At 39.7% G+C, this 19,324-nt stretch overlaps 1 protein-coding gene across 1 annotated transcript in view; it reads left to right on the plus strand.

Annotated features, from left to right (window-relative positions):
- DHRSX (dehydrogenase/reductase X-linked) overlaps positions 1-8,472 on the plus strand; it is a 170,050-nt gene extending 161,578 nt beyond the window's left edge. Inside the window, exon 7 of the mRNA XM_069770499.1 lies at positions 8,012-8,472. Within this exon, the coding sequence (XP_069626600.1) occupies positions 8,012-8,209 (198 nt within the window). The 3' untranslated portion in view covers positions 8,210-8,472. The remainder of the gene's footprint in view (positions 1-8,011) is intronic.
- The last annotated feature ends 10,852 nt before the right edge of the window (positions 8,473-19,324 follow it).

The following is a 19,324-nucleotide window of genomic DNA, read 5'->3' on the forward strand; positions in this document are numbered from 1 at the left end:
TAAGACACATACATTTATTTTCACGGTATCTGCCAGTGCATTCCCTGTTGAAGCTGCTATTTGAAGTCAATGGAGAGCTCTTCAGTGTGGCCCAGAAAGCTGGCCAGCCAACAGGGGCTTCATTCAGCTGCCTGATGACGTAGGCATCTGATGCTGTTTGAGATAACTCATGATGTCCTGCTTAGTCTGAAGCAGCTGCTTTGGAAGAGGAGGCTTCAGAGCCATGGCCACTGTCTTCCTCAGTAAACCTTTGCTCATGTTTTGAGTCTGACAGAAGAGCCATCCCAGGGCTTCAGAGTAGAGCTGCTTGGTGATTTTCCATCAAAACAGATTTCTCACAAGGCATTGCTCTGGCACAAAGCAAAGTGAAACCTTCCATCGCTGACTCCATCAAAAGTTTCAGGGGAAATCAGACATTCAAGGCTGCGTTCCTGCCTGCTCCTTGGGCTCCCTGAGCAACAGCCTGTCTCTGGCAGTCTTTTGGGGACAGTTCCTTCCTTCCGTGGGCTGGTTTGTCTATAGGCTTCCCAGCCACTGGGGGCTGATGTGAAGATGAGGTAGGGCTTCCCAGGCTGTCTGTGTACCTGGATTTTTTGGAAAGGTCTTTCAGAAAATTTGGGTTCAATAGAAAGGGAAGGAGAGATTTAGGATTTGATACTCTCTGTGTCTGTTTGCCAGCTATCTCTGCTTCTGTCTTTACAGTGTCTTGTGCTAGCATGCTCAGGGAAAAGCTGCTTTTTCCCAGAATAGGCATGAATTATTCATATTATAAAAGCTCCTTTCCTTCAACATTTTGTTATTTTTTTTAGTTTGAAAATTGCCTTGTGTTCTTAATTCATCAATGTTTCGTCTTTTATTATATATTCACATCTTTGATTCAGAAATTATTTCTCTGTAGCCACAACATTGTCAGGAGAAGGGCTTCACATTTTAACTCAGCCATTTCTGTTGGTAGCTGCTGTCTCTTTTAAAGATGAAATCTAAAGAATTTTATTATGGAGTGAATTTATTAAAGAATTCTCTTTGCCGCAAGTTGGGGATTGAAGAGAAATTAATTTGATGGTGCTGACTGGGTCTCTAGGGGGAACTGTATATTCAATAAAACATCTCTATCTCTTTCTGGTCTATAATCAAGGCAGAAATTGGATAGAAAGAGAATAATAGTGAGCTACATAGGAAAGAATAGGAGGAGAGAGAGAACGCAGACGGAAACCAGGGCTTTTGAGTGAAGGCAGAGATGTGTGAAAAGCTGTGCTGCCAGACCTCTCTGTCAGCTGTGGCTTCCTAGGGATCTGACAGTTGGTCCTGGCCACCAGTCTCACCAGGACTTACAGTCAGCTGTTACAGCCTTATTGATCAAAGGTTGCTGAACACGTCCTTACACCTGCGTCATGGTTTCCTTTCTAGCCTTTGTTTTCATACTCAGTTTTTCAACTGATTACTTTTTGGCTGAAATTTTCAAAGCAACGACCACATTAGGAGGTCTAGACAGTGCAGAAGTTACACAACAGGCATTGAGCACACGTAGCCCATGTCTTCACCAGGAGGCTGTGACACTAAAGCAGCTCTTGTAACTTCACCTCAGAGTCTTGCACCCTTAAGTAACCTGGTTTTGAAATTATTTGGTAGTTCACAGATCATAGTAATCAGTGCTCCCTGGAACACAGGTAATTTGCCTCTCACAAGTTTGTTTGCTTTAATATTCATGGGAATGTAATCCCAGCTACTCCATTTCTGACAGTTTTCAAACTATTCTGTGTTGTGGTGGCTTTGTGTTTGTCTTTGTTCTTGAGAGTCAAGCAGTGCATTAAGGGTGACTGGGTGTCACCCCTCCATTAGCTGCCAGCGAGTAGATGAAAGACTTTGCTGTACCAAGTAACAGTAATTTAATGTTCTCATTCTTGTCGCTAAGCCCCACTGTGCTTATGCGTAGTACTGTTCAGGGATCCCAGAAGATTGTTGTCTTTCCTGAAGAAAGACAGAAAAGGCAGAAAACTGTATATACAGAGTTTTTCAGTCCAGAAAGCAGGTCAGTAACGTTTGCAAAACATTACCAGAATAATGAATGTAGAGAAAAGTAAAGGAATGCTGGCAAAAGTGCCTGAGTACCCAGGCCCAGAAGATGGCCTGTTCAGTGCTTGCTGTGTCTTCCTAGCTGGAACCTGGGAAATGTGTTGCCAGCCAGAGACATCTCTTCTTGTTACTTGAGTCTGGACTGGCCTGATGGAAACTCACCCATTTAAAAAAGCAAGGCCACAGAGCAAACACCGTGAACTCCCATGTCAAAAAAAAAACCCTGAAAGCTTCTTTAACTCATCAGCCCATGAGCAGATTTCCCATATGAACTGAAAAGTGCATGACATAATGGATGTGAGTACATGATGTAGGACCACCATTACAAAAACAGTGTCGATGAGTGTTCCTACAGCAGTCTACTTAACATTGCTGCTGAGAGGCATTCCACCAATATTTAATGTATTCTGCATCACAAATTATGTGGATAAAGGTGTTTTAACATGTTCTTCCTCAGTGTTAAGCCATTTGCCATCACACCAGGCAGTCCTGGGTGCACATCTGCCTGTTTGGCCCCTCATTCGTGTCCCTCAAAATGCAACTGCAATGTCAGTCATTGAGTTTGCCAGCTGCTTCGTACTCTCCCATCCTTTTTGCCCAACCTTCTTTCCTACCATCTCTCAAGATGGCAGCATCCTGAAGTCATAAAGTACAAACCAAGTACAATCAGCTGACTGTCTAGAGTGAGGGGAAGCTATTCCAGAGTAAGTACTCCTCTGATACCAAGGGTTGTATCACTACTGCTTTTTCAATCACATGGTCAACGCTGTCAACCAATATAATTTGAAATATATGCATGTCATCCATTCAGACTGTTCGTCATAGTGTTTAAGACTCATAGCAAGGTTCTCACTGTTTGCTGGTAGATACTGAAAATGGTACTGGGAAAATGAATGGATTGCAGAGGAGGAATTATAGGAGCTTATGAGTTTTGTTTCCTGTCCAATTTTCCGTGGTTTCCAATGGACATACCATACTGTCTGCCCAGGACTCTGAGCTATGCATTCAGGTGGAGGTGGAACTGGATGAATACATGGATTAACAAAGAAAGCACCACGAGGCCATCATGTATAACTGATGCAGACAAATGATTTCCAAAGAGTTAAGCTGTTGCGCCTGTTGTAGACAAATGGAAAGGATGTGACATTTCATGGCAACATGGCTGTAGGGACTGACTGTCGTCAGCTAACACATTTTGTGAGCATTAATGCCTAGTATTGACAAGGTTATATGGCACTTAAAAATGCATTAATCAAAATGCATTAACTGGCAAGTCTTAAAAAAACAAAACTAAACCACAAACCCTCTTAGTATATGTCCCAGTTGTAATAGAACAGAATATTCCATTTCATGCTGAGGGAATATTGCTCTATGTTGATATTGATGAATATTTTTAAAAAGAAATAGCAAAGCTTCTGTAAAAAAACACCTTTTTCTTTGAGACTAGGTAGTGCAAAAATAATGTCATTTTGTGTATATAGACTGCATTTTTCTTAAATAAGCTGGTCACATGCTATCTTTTCTCTTCTTCTTCCACAGCCTAGCCATGTAATGAGCAAAACAAAGATACGTAATTTCAATCAGACCTTTATTTACTGTTGAAGGGATACTGCAAAAGAAATTGCAAAAGAAAGTAAAAGACGTAATTAATACTGTGATGAGCAAAAGGAATTGCAGATGCAGAATTTCATTAGGAAAAAGTCAAGCAGAAATCAGTTTTACTTAGATATGACAAAGGTATTAATTACAGTTGCTTGGATACTAATAATAATTTCTAAACAAAAATCCAATTTTAAAAAAATTCAGCACAAATAAGTTGGTAACTGAAGAGTGAAGAAGCATTGTGCTATTTATAGGAATCCCTCTTGTCTTGGGGCAAGTCCAGCCAGTTCATGAACAAGATGTTACCGATCCTATATTTATGTATATTATTCTGTCACTGTTTGGTTTTTTTGTTTGTTTGTTTGTTTGTTTGTTTTAATTCTGGCAATGTGTAGAGTATCCTCGCTTGTGATTTGACTGATACTTATTGTCACTGCCTGTCTACCTGCAACTTTTGGTATAATACTTGGGAGTCCCAAAGACAGGAACTTGTTCCTGTTTGTATAGAGCATCATGACAAACATCCCGGGATTTATAGATCAAGGTATTCAGCCACTGGCTGGTGATTCCTCTGGCCTGTTATGGGGTGCTCTCCTTCCTAGAAGGCCATTGGCATTAAAGGATGGCTCAGATGTGTTGCTTTGGCAGTAGTCTCCTGCTTGTGGTTGTTCTTTTCCACGGGCTTTATGGTTCCTCCTCATCTTGATGGGCTGTCATGTGGTAAAAGAAGAGCTATGGGGCTCCCAGGAAAGTTGGCAACCAGGAGTGAGGCTGCCACTGCTGGAACAATTCATCCTGCTCCCTGTCCAGATACTCATGAATTGCTCCAGGGGTTGCAACCTGCTGGCAGCTTCTTCCTTCCCAAGAGGTCCTCAGGTGCTGGCACACAGGCAGGACATGTGTGCGTGTGTCGGCGCGGGTTGCAGTTGATCCATGGGTGTGTAGTAGATCTAACGCTTTGGGAAGGAGTCTTGACTGTGTGTGGGCAGGTGGCTGTACAGTGCTTTCATGTAGGTGTGGGCGTGATCCAGAGGTGGAATCACAGCAAGTGCTTTTCCTCCAGCCTCTCAAAACAGGTAGGTCATCTACCCAGCTGGAAGGCCCAGCCACTCCCGCTGTAGGGTTTCCTTTTTGCTTTCATAAAAACAGAAAACATGCCAAAACAATGAAGAGATCCTCAAGTAAGGGAGCATTAAAGCTTTCAGCATTAATTAAGCACTCAGAAGATGGGATAAGACAATTAATTAATCATACATATGCAACTCAGCTCCCTGTTGCACTGGAGAAATTGTTTTCCTTTAACTTAAATTATTATACACTAATTGCTTAATGTATTATAGTATTTTTTTTTCCTTATGTGTTTGGATAATTGCTTTTAGCAACAACTAAATAGGAACTTTGCATAGAACCTTCTACTCAGCATATTAGATATGGTAGACAGGATGAAAAGCAAATTAAATCTTGTGAAAAGTTACACAAGCTGACCTTAATGGACGGTGACAATGTCACTGTGCTTATAGACTGGTCACAGTGTGGCCATGTAAGCACATTTATTTTCTGAGCCTGCTTAATATTTTCTTTGTATTGAAGAATAAGAAACAATTTGCTATATAAAATGGTTTGGTAAAGGTCTACTAGGGCTGCATGAATAAAACCCAACAACTGACTTTCAACTCGTACATAGCCTTTACTTAAAATATTTGATATTATTTTGACTAGAATAGAATAAGCTATGTCAGTTGGAAGGGACCTACAACAGTCATCTAGTCCAACTGCCTGACCAATTCAGGGCTGACCAAAAGTTAAAGCATGCTGTTAAGGACATTGTCCAAATGCCTCTTGAACACTGACAGGCTTGGGGCATCGACCACCTCTCTAGGAAGCCTGTTCCAGGGTTTGACCACCCTCTTGGTATAGATCCCCTCTGGTGGGGAACTTACCTGACATATTGTCAATAAATAAAAATCTTGATAAATCCTGCATATCCTGGGAGACCCTTCCCACTGAATCAGCTAAGGCACGTGGTATTTCTGATGCTGTAGGAAGATCCATACAGACCAGTCTCTGAGGCTGTAGAGAGCCCTGCTCATAAGAACATAATCACAAAAATTCTGCCCACAGACAGTTTTTTTAAAGCATTTTAGTTTTGAGCTGTTGTCATTAAGATTTTGGAGTCATCAACGTTGACATTTATACTTGTTTGTGCTGGAGACCTGTTGAACTCAGGAACATAATGTCCAGTGAACCATTGCATGAAGTAAAGGTTTATCTGTGTCACTAAATTTTTAAGTAAAGCACAGCAGTACATTAAAAAACTTTCAGTTTCTCTCTGTCATCCAGAATAAGTTGTATAAAATATGAATGCTCATACTCATCATTGTTCTCCTACTTTACAGTATTAAGATATTTTATATTGCATCATAGCTGATCATGATAGTAGCCACTATGTGAGCACATGGACTCCAACTTTTTGGAGTCATCCTGATCCTGAGGAGAATTACGCATGCACATAGCTTTATGTTGTTTACATAATCTACTGGATGTGAATAGCACTGTTTTCCATAAGATAAAAAACAGTGAAGAAGTAGTAGTAGAGTATTAAACTAAGGTAAATAAGCACTTTGTAAGTGTTTTTATACAGAATCTCACAGTACAGTCATCTTCTTAAAAAATAGAAAATATTCTAGCAGTTAGCTGGACCTGACTTTTTTTAACATACTGACTGATATTTACCTGAGAGAACAGCCCGTTGGATGGCTGAGCTACCCTCTTATTTCATTTGGTGGCATTTGGAACAGGACACGCTGTCTTTGTGTGGTAACTGACAGTAAAAGCTGGCTATTTTGTGGCCACTGAAGGAAAGCCTGGTGGTGTTACCGCTCTTTGCAGCCTGTTGACATCAATAGTTTTTCCTTCAGCCTAAACACCTTTGATCAAGGGCTTGGCATGGAGTGGAGCATTTTTATTGGAACCAGTGGAGCTCTGTGCATGAAAGGACCTCAGTAGGGCATGTTCTTCTTCAGCAGTTCACTTTTGGAGGAACACGCCTGTGGTCATGCAGGGAATGTGTTTCCCTGGCAGATAGTGAGGGTGCTCTGCCTGGGCAGTAGCTGGAGAGATCGCAGTTTGAGTAACCTTGTCTTATTGTGTGATTGTGTGACATGGCTCTAACTTATTTGTAAATGAGACCAAATGCCAGATGCATCTGATAAATTAATTCTTTCTAATAAGTTGTGTTGTATTTATTGCACAGTGAGAAAACAGAGGAGTTGTTTCTTTTTAAAATATGAGAACTTTGTCGCAAAAAGCTTCAAATTACTTAGTTTATTTTTTTTTTAATAGGGCACTGATTAACCTATTCAATACTGTCTCATTCATCAAGCGAGTTCTTCAGGAAAAGACATCCTGTCAGGTGCAGCAGACAAACCTATGAGCAGCATTGCTACTGTTAATGACTCAGAGAATGACTGCAAGAATTGTAAAATCATACATTATTATCTAGCAGGCATTGATCATAATTATATCACTGATAAAGACAAAACATATCAAATATTGTGTTTTAAATATGCCCTTCAATGAATGAAAAAAATGCCATTGAAATAATTTCAGTGATAGCTGCGTGATCCTTCTGAATGCAAAATGGAAATGTTTTGCATATCTTCGGGATGAAAGGAGTTACCACTCTAAGCTATTCACTTACTAATTTTCATTTAATGCTCATAGTATATCAGACATTATAGATCTTTCACCATTTGGCTTTATGACACTGCAGAACCCTGATAACTATGCTCTGTGTAAAATGTAATTCCCTGGTTTACCTGCCTGCTTGGATTGGACTGCAGAATCTTAATTTGCTGTCATGGTTTCCATGATCCTTTGCTTGTGTCATATTGTTCATACAATGAACACATTGTGCATGCAGCATAGCCTTCATCTTCTTAAGGCAGAGTACAGACCCTTTCATCCTTGCAAAATGAATAATTAAGCTAGGATTTTAATATTTGTGTTTGCTTTGGGGTTTATTAGCTCTAACTGTGAAAACTAAATCATTTTCTATGCTCCATCTGACTGGCTCTTGAAAAAATGGACCAGGGTTTTCCATATACCTGTTCTGTGGTTTTAAGCTATCTCAAAATAGCACTGTTGTAGAAATGGACTGTACTCTTCTGATTGAATAGCTGGCGTTTTTATCATTACGGCTTGAGGTGTGCACAAGGACCACAAGTGTGGTGCAAAACTAAGGAGGCTGATTGTCACTGGTAAGGTCCTATGGTGTAATGTAATTCTTCTATTGTACATGCCTTGCCTGAATTTGTTTTTTTTTTTGTTTCTGCAGACTCCAGAGGAAGGAGCCTCTACAACCATCTATGCAGCAGTATCGGCTGAGATGGAAGGAGCTGGCGGCTGCTACCTTTACAATGAGGAAAGGACAAAATCGGCTGACGTAGCATATGATGAGGAGCTGCAGAGAAGGCTCTGGACAGAAAGCTGCAAGATGGTTGGAATTTCTGATGAATCCAGCAGAGTTCTCTAGAAGAAGCCAATTCCAGCTGGGTAAATGAAATGCATTGACAAGCATCTTAGGTGAATTCTTGCAGCATCAGTCATCATCCTGGAAATCACTGTTCAGTCTAAAGGCAAACATGAACAGCTCTGTTCTTCACTTGAACCCCTAATCTGTTAGGGTGTGGGGGGAATATTCCCACAGAAAGATGTAGTGGTTGGTTTTAAATCTAACCATCAGTTTTGTAAATCATGATGTTTCAGTCTGTGATTAAAATACAATCTTTAACCTTGTGCGGAGTTGAGTTTTCATTTTTTGTTCAACATAAAAAAAGACTTTACCTGGTGAGCATGTTGTGTCTGTGGCATGCTGAACTTAAGCCACCTTTGTACATATAAGTTACTCTTTTCTAATCAGTTTTAAAAGTTGCAGCTTTTTTTTCCTTAACTTTCATTAATCTTTAAAACACTTTATAATGAATGTCTGCTTGTTCTAATGCAGACATTTGGCAGTCATGATCATTGTGTTGTTTCTGTCAAAACATTAATTTTATACGTCAACCTTTTATCCAGAGGTACTAACTGAAGATCAGAACCAAAAAAATGTAAATAAATAAGGTCTTCAGACGGGATACCGAATGCAGTTGTTTTCAGTTCGAGTTCACCTGTCCTTTAAAGGTGAGCCATAAGAACGAGGAAGGGATCAAACATAATAATGGCAACACTGGTTTTGGCAGAGGATGCAGTTGGCCTGTTGTCTTGGCAGTGGGCTAAGATTACTTTTCTCCTGAACCTTTGTAAACTTGCATCCACAACTTCTTGCATTTTCCTTTGCAAGGAGATTCACTCATCTACTGCCCATTGCATCAAGAATCACCTCCTTTCATTGGTTTTGAACCTAGTTCATATGAGCTTCAAAAGTAGAGTTCATGATTTGGAAGAGACAGCAAACAATTAATGCCAGTCCACTTTTTCCACATTGCTAAGGGTTTTGGAGACTTCCAAAATGTTCCCCATAAACTGTCTCTTTGCCATGTTGAAGAGTAGCCCCTGCCTACTCATCTGATTTACACAGCAGCAACAGGGTATTTTCCCTTTTGTTATGTATTTCTTTCCTAAAAATTCCTAACATGTTTGATTTTTAATTTTATTTGACTGTCTCTGAGTGTGGAGCTGATATTTTGTATGAAACTGTTCTTGGTAAACCCTAAGATTTCTCTTCTGAAGTGGTCAGTTCAGATGCCTTCAGTTTTGAACATGCTTCAGCGTGTATATAGTTTAGGGAACTCTACCTATGTCTGCCAAAGTGAAGCTTCAAGAATGCTGTTCACATCCATGGAGTAAAGATCAAAACAGACATGTGGCAATATAAAGATAGTCTGAGTTTCTACAAGCTCAAATAACTGAAGGAAAAAAATGGATTGAAGATAGACACAACATTTTAATGGGGAGGGTGATAAACCATGAGAATAATTTACAGAGAAACTTCCCCTGGAATTTTCAGTCAAGTTTAGAAGTCTCCCCCAAACACCTAGGAGGCTCTGGGGAGACCTTATAGTGGCCGTCCAGTACTTAAAGGCGGCCTGCAGGAAAGATGGGGAGGGACTCTGTATCAGGGAGTGTAGTGATAGGACGAGGGGTAACGGTTTTAAACTGAAAGAAGGTAGTTTTAGATTAGATATTACGAAGAAATTCTTTACTGTGAGGGTGGTGAGGCACTGGCACAGGTTGCCCAGAGAGGTTTTGGATGCCCCATCCCTGGAAGTGTTCAAGGCTGGGTTGGATGGGGCTTTGAGCAACCTGGTCTAGAGGAAGGTGTCCCTGCCCATGGCAGGGGGTTGGAACTAGATGATCTTGAAGGTCTCCTCCAACCCAAACCCTTCTGTGGTTCTATGATCTCTCCTCAGCGAGAGAATCTTTCCAAGCATGGACTCTCTGACTAGGGAGCCTGAACTCTTGCTGTGAATGGAGTAAGCTCTACCCTACTCCCATCTCATTCATTTTAGGTGTCATCTGAAAAAGCAGCATAATCCTATAAATGTCCTTGCATTTCCTTTTTTAAGATATACACAGCAAAAGAGACCAATAGGCAGATGCAAACTTTATATTCACTTCGGGGCACTGGAAATCACTGCATGACAGAACTAAGTGCAAACTCAGTGTTGTGCTCTTATTTGCAGCAGACTAGAAACAATATGAATGTGTTCCTATGCACTGAACCCCGCACTAATATCTCTTTTGGGCTTTTTAGCTCAAACCTGGTACTTCCCTGACCATATCTCCAGCCTTTGGTTTAGAGAGAGATCATATCTAACTGAAAGAAAGCATACTAATATGCCCAGAGACTAGCAAGGAGATGCAAAGACAAAAAAATAGTATGAACAAAGAAAAGCAGATGAGAACAAAAATAATAAAAAATCTGAAGGAGAGCATATTTCCTCTCTGAATTAAGCCATGCATGATTTATTCCTAGCTGCTTAGAGTTAGTATATACAAGGTTTAGCAGCAGGAAATTTATCACTCAGTCACTGTAGCACTTTCTCTGTATGACTGGCTGACTTTTTGTTTTTTTGGTAAGCGAACGTAGTGCTTGTGAAATGTGCCAGACTGACACTCTGGGAACTAAATTCCTCTGTTTATTCACGGTTCATGCACAGGATGCAGTAAGCCTGCTAGACAGCCAACATTTTGATGTTGCCATAGCATTCCCACAGAACATCATTGCTGCTAGAAGTATGTCCAGGATTACTCAAACTAGATGGGACCAAATTACCTTCAGTTTTAACTCTCTCGAAGCTCCACAATATTTGCACAAGCAGTTTCAAGTGGCAGAGGGATTGGTAAAATAGCAAACAGTAAAGAGAGCTAGTCACACTTTCAGTGTAATCTGAACCACTTTGTTAGCAGTCTCAGGCCAATGAAATCTGTTTTAAACAACACTGAAAACATGGTTTGTGAGAACCAAGAACACAGATTGTGCCTGCATGAGGGGGAAAAAGAAAGTGTCGTCAACCCGGGGATTTCTAGAATGGTGCAGTGCCATGAAGTTATAGTTGAGCTAGTTGCAAAAGAGTTATCTCAAGAACTAAAAGCAGAAAACTGTGTCAGCTCTGCAATGTCACATAAGCATGTGAGCTTGTCTTGAGCAAAATCCAGTGTCATCATAAAGTGCTGTGTGTCCCTGGGAGCACTCACTTGTGTTACTGTTACAAAAATCCAAAATAATCCTTAATATATCTATTTAGGAAAAAAAAAAAGTGTATGAAGCATGTAGAAGGAGGACAATGATTTTACTTCCACACATAGAAATGGTAAGAGCTGATTTATTTTTCACATTTCAAGGACATGGAATTTCTGGAGATCTGAGAAACCCCGTGTTTCACTTCACTGAAGACATGGCTGAGAGATGGCTTCAGTCCTTGCACTGGGTGCATATATACAGAAAAAATACCTGAGAGCTTTTTAACCTTGCAAAGAAAGGCAAAACAAGCTCCAATAATTGTAAATTAAAGTTAGACAAATTAATCTTCCAACATGAAAACAGATCCTCTCTCTGTGAGAGTAATTACATATTGGAACACGTAGATCTGATATCTGAAGATAATGAGAAGATGCCTCTGAAAAGATAGCTGGGAAGGCGGCCAGGTAGGCTTCTAGGCGAAGTAGGTCAGTCACAGTGAAGTCATACTTAGATTCTGCCTCACGACCAAAGTGACAGCGCGTATTTTGGTTAGTATGAGAGTGACCCATTACTCACAACTTGTAAAATGGATATTTCCATGCCAGTATTCCACCCAGGCTAATGTTTAATTAAAAAACCTAGGTGCCTTTACCTAGTCTCAAAAAGGCACACAAAATCTGTGGTCCAGTTCAAGTCTGAGATCAAGAGAAGCATCTGCTATGGGCCACCGTGGTCTGATCCTGTTGACCTTGGTGAGGGAGTGAAACAATTTCAAACCAATATTTTATTCTTTTCTAAAAAAGGATTACTTTTCTTTTTCAGCTGCTCTGGAAAACAAAAATTAATCTCAAAAAAGGACAAAAAGAGATGAATACTGTTTTGAAGGATAGTTCAAATAAATATTACAGATCTTACTGCAATGAATGCAGTTATCTAGGAATTTGATAAGACAATGTTATTTAAACAATGAGCTTGCACAGGAAATAAATAATGTGCTGACAAAGAGCCGTAAGTTTCTTAGGAAAAATATTAACTTTTTCATTAATTAACTAGTTTATCTGTAAACTGTATGGAAATTAATTAGGTACTGAAAGAGTAAGTGCTGTAATTTGTGTGTGAATACACTGTTATTCACACATAATAAAGTAGTTGCATCCTTGCTTAAGCCCTAAATGTGGAACCTCTAGCTGCACTTCCACAATGTTATTTTATAAATATTTAAACTTTATAGTTCAATTTTTTGCACAACTATCAATTACTTTAGAACACAGTGAGAAGTGATATACCGTAGAAACAAAGGACTTCATTATTTCACATCAGGCTTGCTACTGCCTCTTCCAAATGCAGAGTAGTGTTAGCCCTAAATATAACAATACATGGCAGATACTTAAATCCTCATCCTAAATAAGCTATCTACATGCAAGCTTTGGCTCTTGTACAGTTCTGGTGTTAGACTATCCTTGTTCATTACATGACATGGTTTATGCTCCAGCTGCCTCCATGGAAAGACAAAACCAGATTCCAGTGAAGTTAACATGAACTCTGTCACAGATAAGATAAAAACACGTGATTTTTAAGAGAGCAAAGGCTGAGGACACTGACCAGTCTGCAACAGTTGAAGAAGTCAGTGCAAAATGTGAAGTGTATTGTACAACATCAGGCCAAGCAAGACAGAGAAGATGTTATTATGAACAATTATTTGAAGGTAATTTTATTCCTTTTTAAAACAAACCCACTGTGTTTCAGTGGGTTTACCCACTGTGGTAACATTGACAATGCTGTGAGCATTGTCAGGAAGAAAACAGACCAGTGACAAAGAGTGCTGTTTCCAGATGCATGTAGTTATTGGCTTCCATACTGTACCCATCAACCCTTGTTAGCATCTCTCCCCTTGGAAATGGACCTGAGCCAAGAATTCCTTTCACACGGGCAATCAAGAAGGGTCAAAAAGTAGCAGTGACCATCATTAATTTAGACAAACACTGTCTAGATTGAAACCAATCGCCTTAAAGTGAAAGACTTCCTAATCCCAGAAAAGAAAAAGAAAAAAAGAAAAAGGAAAAGAAAAAAAAAGAGAGAAAGGTAGGTCAAAAAACAGGCTATGGCACTTTTTGAGTGATATTAATCCTGGTGACCTCTTCACAGACAGAATGCAAGACACGTTAAGATGGTAAGCAGGCTTATGTCCTTTCGACGAACAAACATGGCCTTCTCCTCTATCTTTGCATTGCTTGAACTCTCAAAATGAGCTCAAGTAACCTCACTGTTAACATCTGAAAACAAGCAGATCCATTTAATCTATTGTTTATCATACCTTTCCTGAAATTAGTAACAAGATTTGTTCCAGCTTGCCCACACTTATGGAATTCATTATTTAGTCCATATTGATCTGCATATATTCAAGGCCTGTGATGTATCTAAGGCTTTTTTAACAATACTGAAGGAAAAAACCAAATTCCTTTTAAGAATTACAGCATAGCCGAGGGCCAAATCCCACGTTTTTTTCTCAGGGAAAACTTCCATTGAAGACAATATTAGTTCTTTACAAGAAAAGTAAGATTGTGCTCAAGAAAGTTAATGTAAAATGTTTGCACAGAACTTTTCCCTTAACTACATTGTACAGCTCTGCTGAAGTTAATGAATCACTGTAGAAAGACACGTAGCTTAATAGCAGAAGAAGTTATAAAAACCTTGTATCATTTAAATTCGATAATGCCTCAGAACATTATCTCTGGAGTGAAAGCACCTTCATGCTTCTAGTGATATATTAAAGCCCTCTCTTTGTCTCAAAGAGATTAAGCTAAAAAAATGTTCAATCTAAAAATTCCACTGATATGGTATATTGAGAAAAGACAGTAGCGTTCATCTCACTTAAATCATCTAAAAGCAGGATAGATAGTTTAAGCGAGTCAGTTAGGCTCCATCTGCGGTCAGTGAGTGTAATACTTCTATGGGACAATTCCTCTGACCTATCTGAGTGTGAAATGAGTTGTGATGCCATCTCTCTGACTGGCCAGAGAGGAAAAATGGACAAGTAGTCTAAGGTAAATGTCCAGCACCTGTACATTGTTGAGCTCTTGTTGGCTCAGCCAGCTCTACATGCAGTCAAACTGCCTAAGAAGAAAGGTTTTCTTTTCTGGGATTTTTTTTTTTCATTTTCTCAGGTCAAAAGGCACCATAGCAATCTTACGGTTTGGTCTTCTGCACAACAAAGATCAGCTAATTCTGATTTGAACCAGATCATCTCTTCTAGATAGTCGTCAGTCCCCGTTTAACATTTTCCAGTGAAACATAGAGCCCTTTGGATATGTTCTTTCCAGCCATAAATTGCCCTCAGCTTAAAAACCTGAGCTTTATTTCACATCTGAATTGGAGTAGCTTTTCAGCTCCCAGCTATTTGATCTAGTTACACTTTCATCTGCTGGGCTAAAGAACCCATGTTCTGACCCTGGTGGAGACAGCTGGCACGAAAGAAGTAATCTCTTGGAATATTTTTTATAACCTAGCTTGATTAAGCCCTTTGAATCTTTCATTAGAAGTTGTGTTTTACATCTTGTAATGATTTTCCTGTCTCTTTGTGAGTCTCATCCAATTTTTCAACTTCCTTCTTTTGGGATCTCAACAGCTGATTTTGATATACACACGTAATATAGCCTCACTAGTCAGCTTTTTTTTTCTCTGTTCCTACACCTCAAGGCCATATGGACCTTCTTCTTTGAAGCATCATAGAGGAGCTCAGATTCGGACACTCTATAAGCATTTTTCAGACCCACAAAGTCTTATTTCATAAATGCAGCCGCCTTTATTTGTTTCAAGAGGTATGATCTAATAGAGCTCTGAATGCTTCTTTTATTGTGATTTATTTCCACTGTTAAAGCCCTAAATCTGCACTAAAGAGCGCTTGAGAGGATTTTGGAGCTGTTGAGTCAGGAGGTGCAACAGGGACTGAGAGTCGGAGCACTGACGTCATGAAAACATGCCATAGTTCAGCAATTAGAGCCATAGATAAAATAGTACGCAGTGACCTGCTTTATCTGGAACACAACTAATTTCACCAAATCATTCATTTCCTTTGTTTTAGAAATTATTTCTGTTATTTATCACTCTGACAGAATCTCCCAGAAGACGTTTGTCTCTCATCCCAGCCAGGATTAGCTGTATAAATGGATATTGCTCTGCACCTGTGAGGTGAAGAGATCCCGGCAATTACACAGCACTTCAGCACAGTGCTGAAGCTTCTACCAGTGATTTAGAAGGGCAAATTAGGCTCTCAGAGATCTTTTTTCTTTTTTTTTTTAATCTAATACTAATTCTTCATCTTCATTTTGCATCTTCATTTTTAACGTCTCTTTCCCTCTCATATGCAACTTGTCTGTGCAACCCTCTGTGCAGGTGGGAGACTTCTCCCAAAGCTGATGGAAATGAGTTTTGTTCCGTGCACCCGCTTGGCACAACATTTGTGATTGCAATATCATAACTCCCTCTTGCCCTGCTGGGTCTTATTCCTGGACACTGAATTCAAGCTGCAAATTCACAGCTTCTCTGCTTGTTAGGAGGAGAATCATTACCATCTGTTTCATGGGACTCTAAACCACGTTTCATACCACATTTACTTAATACACAATTGCTGCTACTGCATTTATCTCCAGTCTTCTTGTAGAGCGGAAAGCATTTTACCACCAGCTCATTCTCCAGGAAATAGTGAAAAGTACAGCTGTCACCCTGCGTCTGAACAAAAATCCAAGATGCAGATATTTCCTGCAGAACACAGGTTTTGAAGTATTACTTTTGGAAAGTCAAAACGGTCTAATAAAAAGGTTTAACTTAGATAACATTAAAAAGGCAATGGAAATATTAATATTAAAAATTTAAAGTGCTCAATTTTCCAGAACATGAAAAATAGTAGCAGACTAATTTTTAAAAATATCTTGTAAACAGAAAAATTATATTCAAGTTTGAAGTGATCTGGATCAATATGGCTGTGTTCCTCCTACTGTTTCACTTTAGATGGTGCAGCATTTTGCAGTGAAGTAGGTTTTTTTTAAACAAGCTCAGGGAAGAGGCCTTTAGTGAAAGGTACGTCTTTCATTCTGTTCTGATAATAAAATCTGACATCTTTAGCAATTGTGCTTTGAAGAGATTTTTCTTTGACGAAGATGACGTGATAACTTGAGCTGTAGGAAAGCTGCACAGAAATCTTCCTTCCAAATCACAGTGCTGGGGCCCATGAAGACCCAGAAGGGAAGATACAGCACTTACGCTTGATTTTTTATCTGCTCTCCCTCCACTTGTTTCTACTATGAAGGCTGAATGAAAAGAAAACAGGAGAAGGAAATTAACAGCAATGTGCTTCCATTGGAAAAGTGCAAAAATGAAAGAGCAGTTACCCTAACCTTCATCAGACCAAGCACTTCATATCCCTGATGTGTTCATTGGGATTTTTTAGATTGGATATCAGGAAACAGTTCTTCACTAAAAGGGTTATCAAGCTTTGGAACAGGCTGCCCAGGGAAGTGGTTGACTCACCATCCCTGGAGGTATTTAAAAGATGTGTAGTTGTGGCACTTACTTAGGGACATGGTCTAGTGGTGGACTTGGCAGTATTAGCTTCATGATTGGACTCAATGATCTTAAAGGTCGTTCCAAGGATTCTATGATTCTATATCTCAATTTTGAATAGGCCCTTGAAAAGTAGCTCTCAGGACTTGGGAAATTTGGTCCCATCTGTTAGGGGGTGTGACTTACCTCCTCTTAAAATGAAAGACTCTTAGTTTCCGTGCTTGTTCAACCTTAGTTTCACAATAGCTGGTAACACAAAATGACTGCTGTTTTCAGTACAGCAGAAAAGGTCAAATTCTGGGTGTTGCTCTTTTTTGAAATACCATCCTCTTAATTCATTGACAAATTCATGCAAAATCATTTTTATTTTATTTCAAAGGCTCCGAGGTCAGGAGGGACCACCACCGTCATCTGAACAACAACCTTCAAACTCGAGTATCTGCAAAGTAGTTTTATGAATGTTTTGATCCTGCAAATACCTTCCTATTCTGCGTTCTTCTAAAGCAAATGGAAAGGTCTGGGTAATAGGTTAGACTGAATTTGTAATTTTTTCCTTTTCCTGAAGTTCTGTAAATCTACATGACCTAATTCTCCTGAGAGCAGATGTTTTGGGACACTGCAGTTAGACTATTCATCACATCAGTTCAGCAAAACACATTAGTATAAAAGCATGTGCTTGAGCATATTCTAATAAGTAAATTGCTTTTAAGCATGTGCTCAAATTTCAGCGTGTGCTTTCATGACTCGGGGCTACAGTGTGTTGTGCTACCGATGTGGGACAGGTGACAAAAGGGTTTTGAAATCACACCTCGGTAGGGATAATACACAGCACAAGTTGGAGGGCTAATTTTATCTGTAATAAAGACCAAGTCAAATGGTCTCCATGTTTGAAAGTTTGTCATAAATACCAACAGTAACCCAAAGGTATGTTTAAGCTTTAAACCTTGTAGTTCAACACATTTTAATCAGAAAATCATTGCATAATCTCCAGAGGAAAATAATAAGTGACATTAAAATATATTTTTAAAATAGAAAACCAAAACTAACCCAATATTGCTGAACAAGTAGTCATATACCACGAGTTCAAACCATATATCAAAGCTCACTAAGGATAAGAGGTATAGAGTTTTTGGAGAATTATCCCCTTGTTAGAGTATTATAAATACGATGACTATTATTTGCAAGTACTTGATTGTGTACAGTGCTACAAGGCAACTCAAAGCACTGCACTTCTTTACAGGAACATAAACTGGAGTGGTAACTGTATGTCAGTGTAAAATTGTTTATTTTCATGAATAGAAAATAAAGAAATTCAGAACCACTCAGATTTCATATGTTCAAAAAGCAGTTGATTTGCTGAATACAGATGAACACTTGTACTTCTTCCTATTTTTCTTGTGTCCTTTTTCATTTTTAATAAGTCTTTTGTTAGTCAGATGCGACAAAAAGCTTCAGATCAAACCTCTTGAGGTAAAATCCAAAACTCGGGGGAAAAATAAGAAAGATGAATTTGTTTAGCTTCTAAAAACATAACCACTTTGCCAAGAGCCTCCAGCTGGCAGGATAGAAAAAATGTCTCTCCCAATTGCAAATTGCCAATTCCAAAATGGCACAGCAGCAGCTTTCCACCCTGATTACCTACAGCTGGCCTGCCTTTCACCTCCCCTCTGCTAGGCAAAACAATACCTTCCTCTTGCCATCTCTTCCATCCACCTTCTCCAAAATGCACAGGAAGTTACGAAACACGGATGACAATTACTGTGTATTTGAGATGAGCCTGTATTGTAGCTGTCAGGGGCTCACAAACAGGAGTGAGAGAAGGTCCACGTCATTCTCCAGACCAGCTGGTAGAGCTGTGGGAAGAAACAGGCAGGCTTGTGGCTCATAAGCCCTTCTGTGGGTCTAAAAAAAAATACAAGTACTGATCTTCAGACTAATTGCTCTCACTTTAACTTCACTATGTTAATCAATTAGGTAGCTCGAGAGAAAGGTTGATTGACAGCTATGGGCCTGAGGGAGACTTCTTGGCCAAACAAAGCAAGAGCTTTCATTCCCAGGGGATGGAGATAGTTGTGCAGAGGAAACTGAGGGGTGGGATATGTTTTCATGGGATATAGGTAGCCTAGATGTTGCTCAAGATGAAACAAAAATAGAAAAAAAGCTGCTCTGTTGATGTTCTAAAAACACAGTGAGGCTGATGGGGCAAGATGTGGGTAATGTAGCGTGCAAGTGCTCTTAGTAACAATGAAAGTAAGCATATGCTTAAATTAAACATGGGCTGAGATGATGCTCCGGACTGGGGGAGGCAGCAGGGCTGACACCTCCCTGCTGCAGGTGAGTCTGCGGTCAGGAGGCTGCTTCGCTTTTCTCCTGATCTGTGTCTCTCTGCAGCCTGGCAGAGCTTCA

This window comes from Haliaeetus albicilla, chromosome 25 (assembly GCF_947461875.1).
Source record: "Haliaeetus albicilla chromosome 25, bHalAlb1.1, whole genome shotgun sequence".
Lineage (NCBI taxonomy): Eukaryota > Metazoa > Chordata > Aves > Accipitriformes > Accipitridae > Haliaeetus > Haliaeetus albicilla.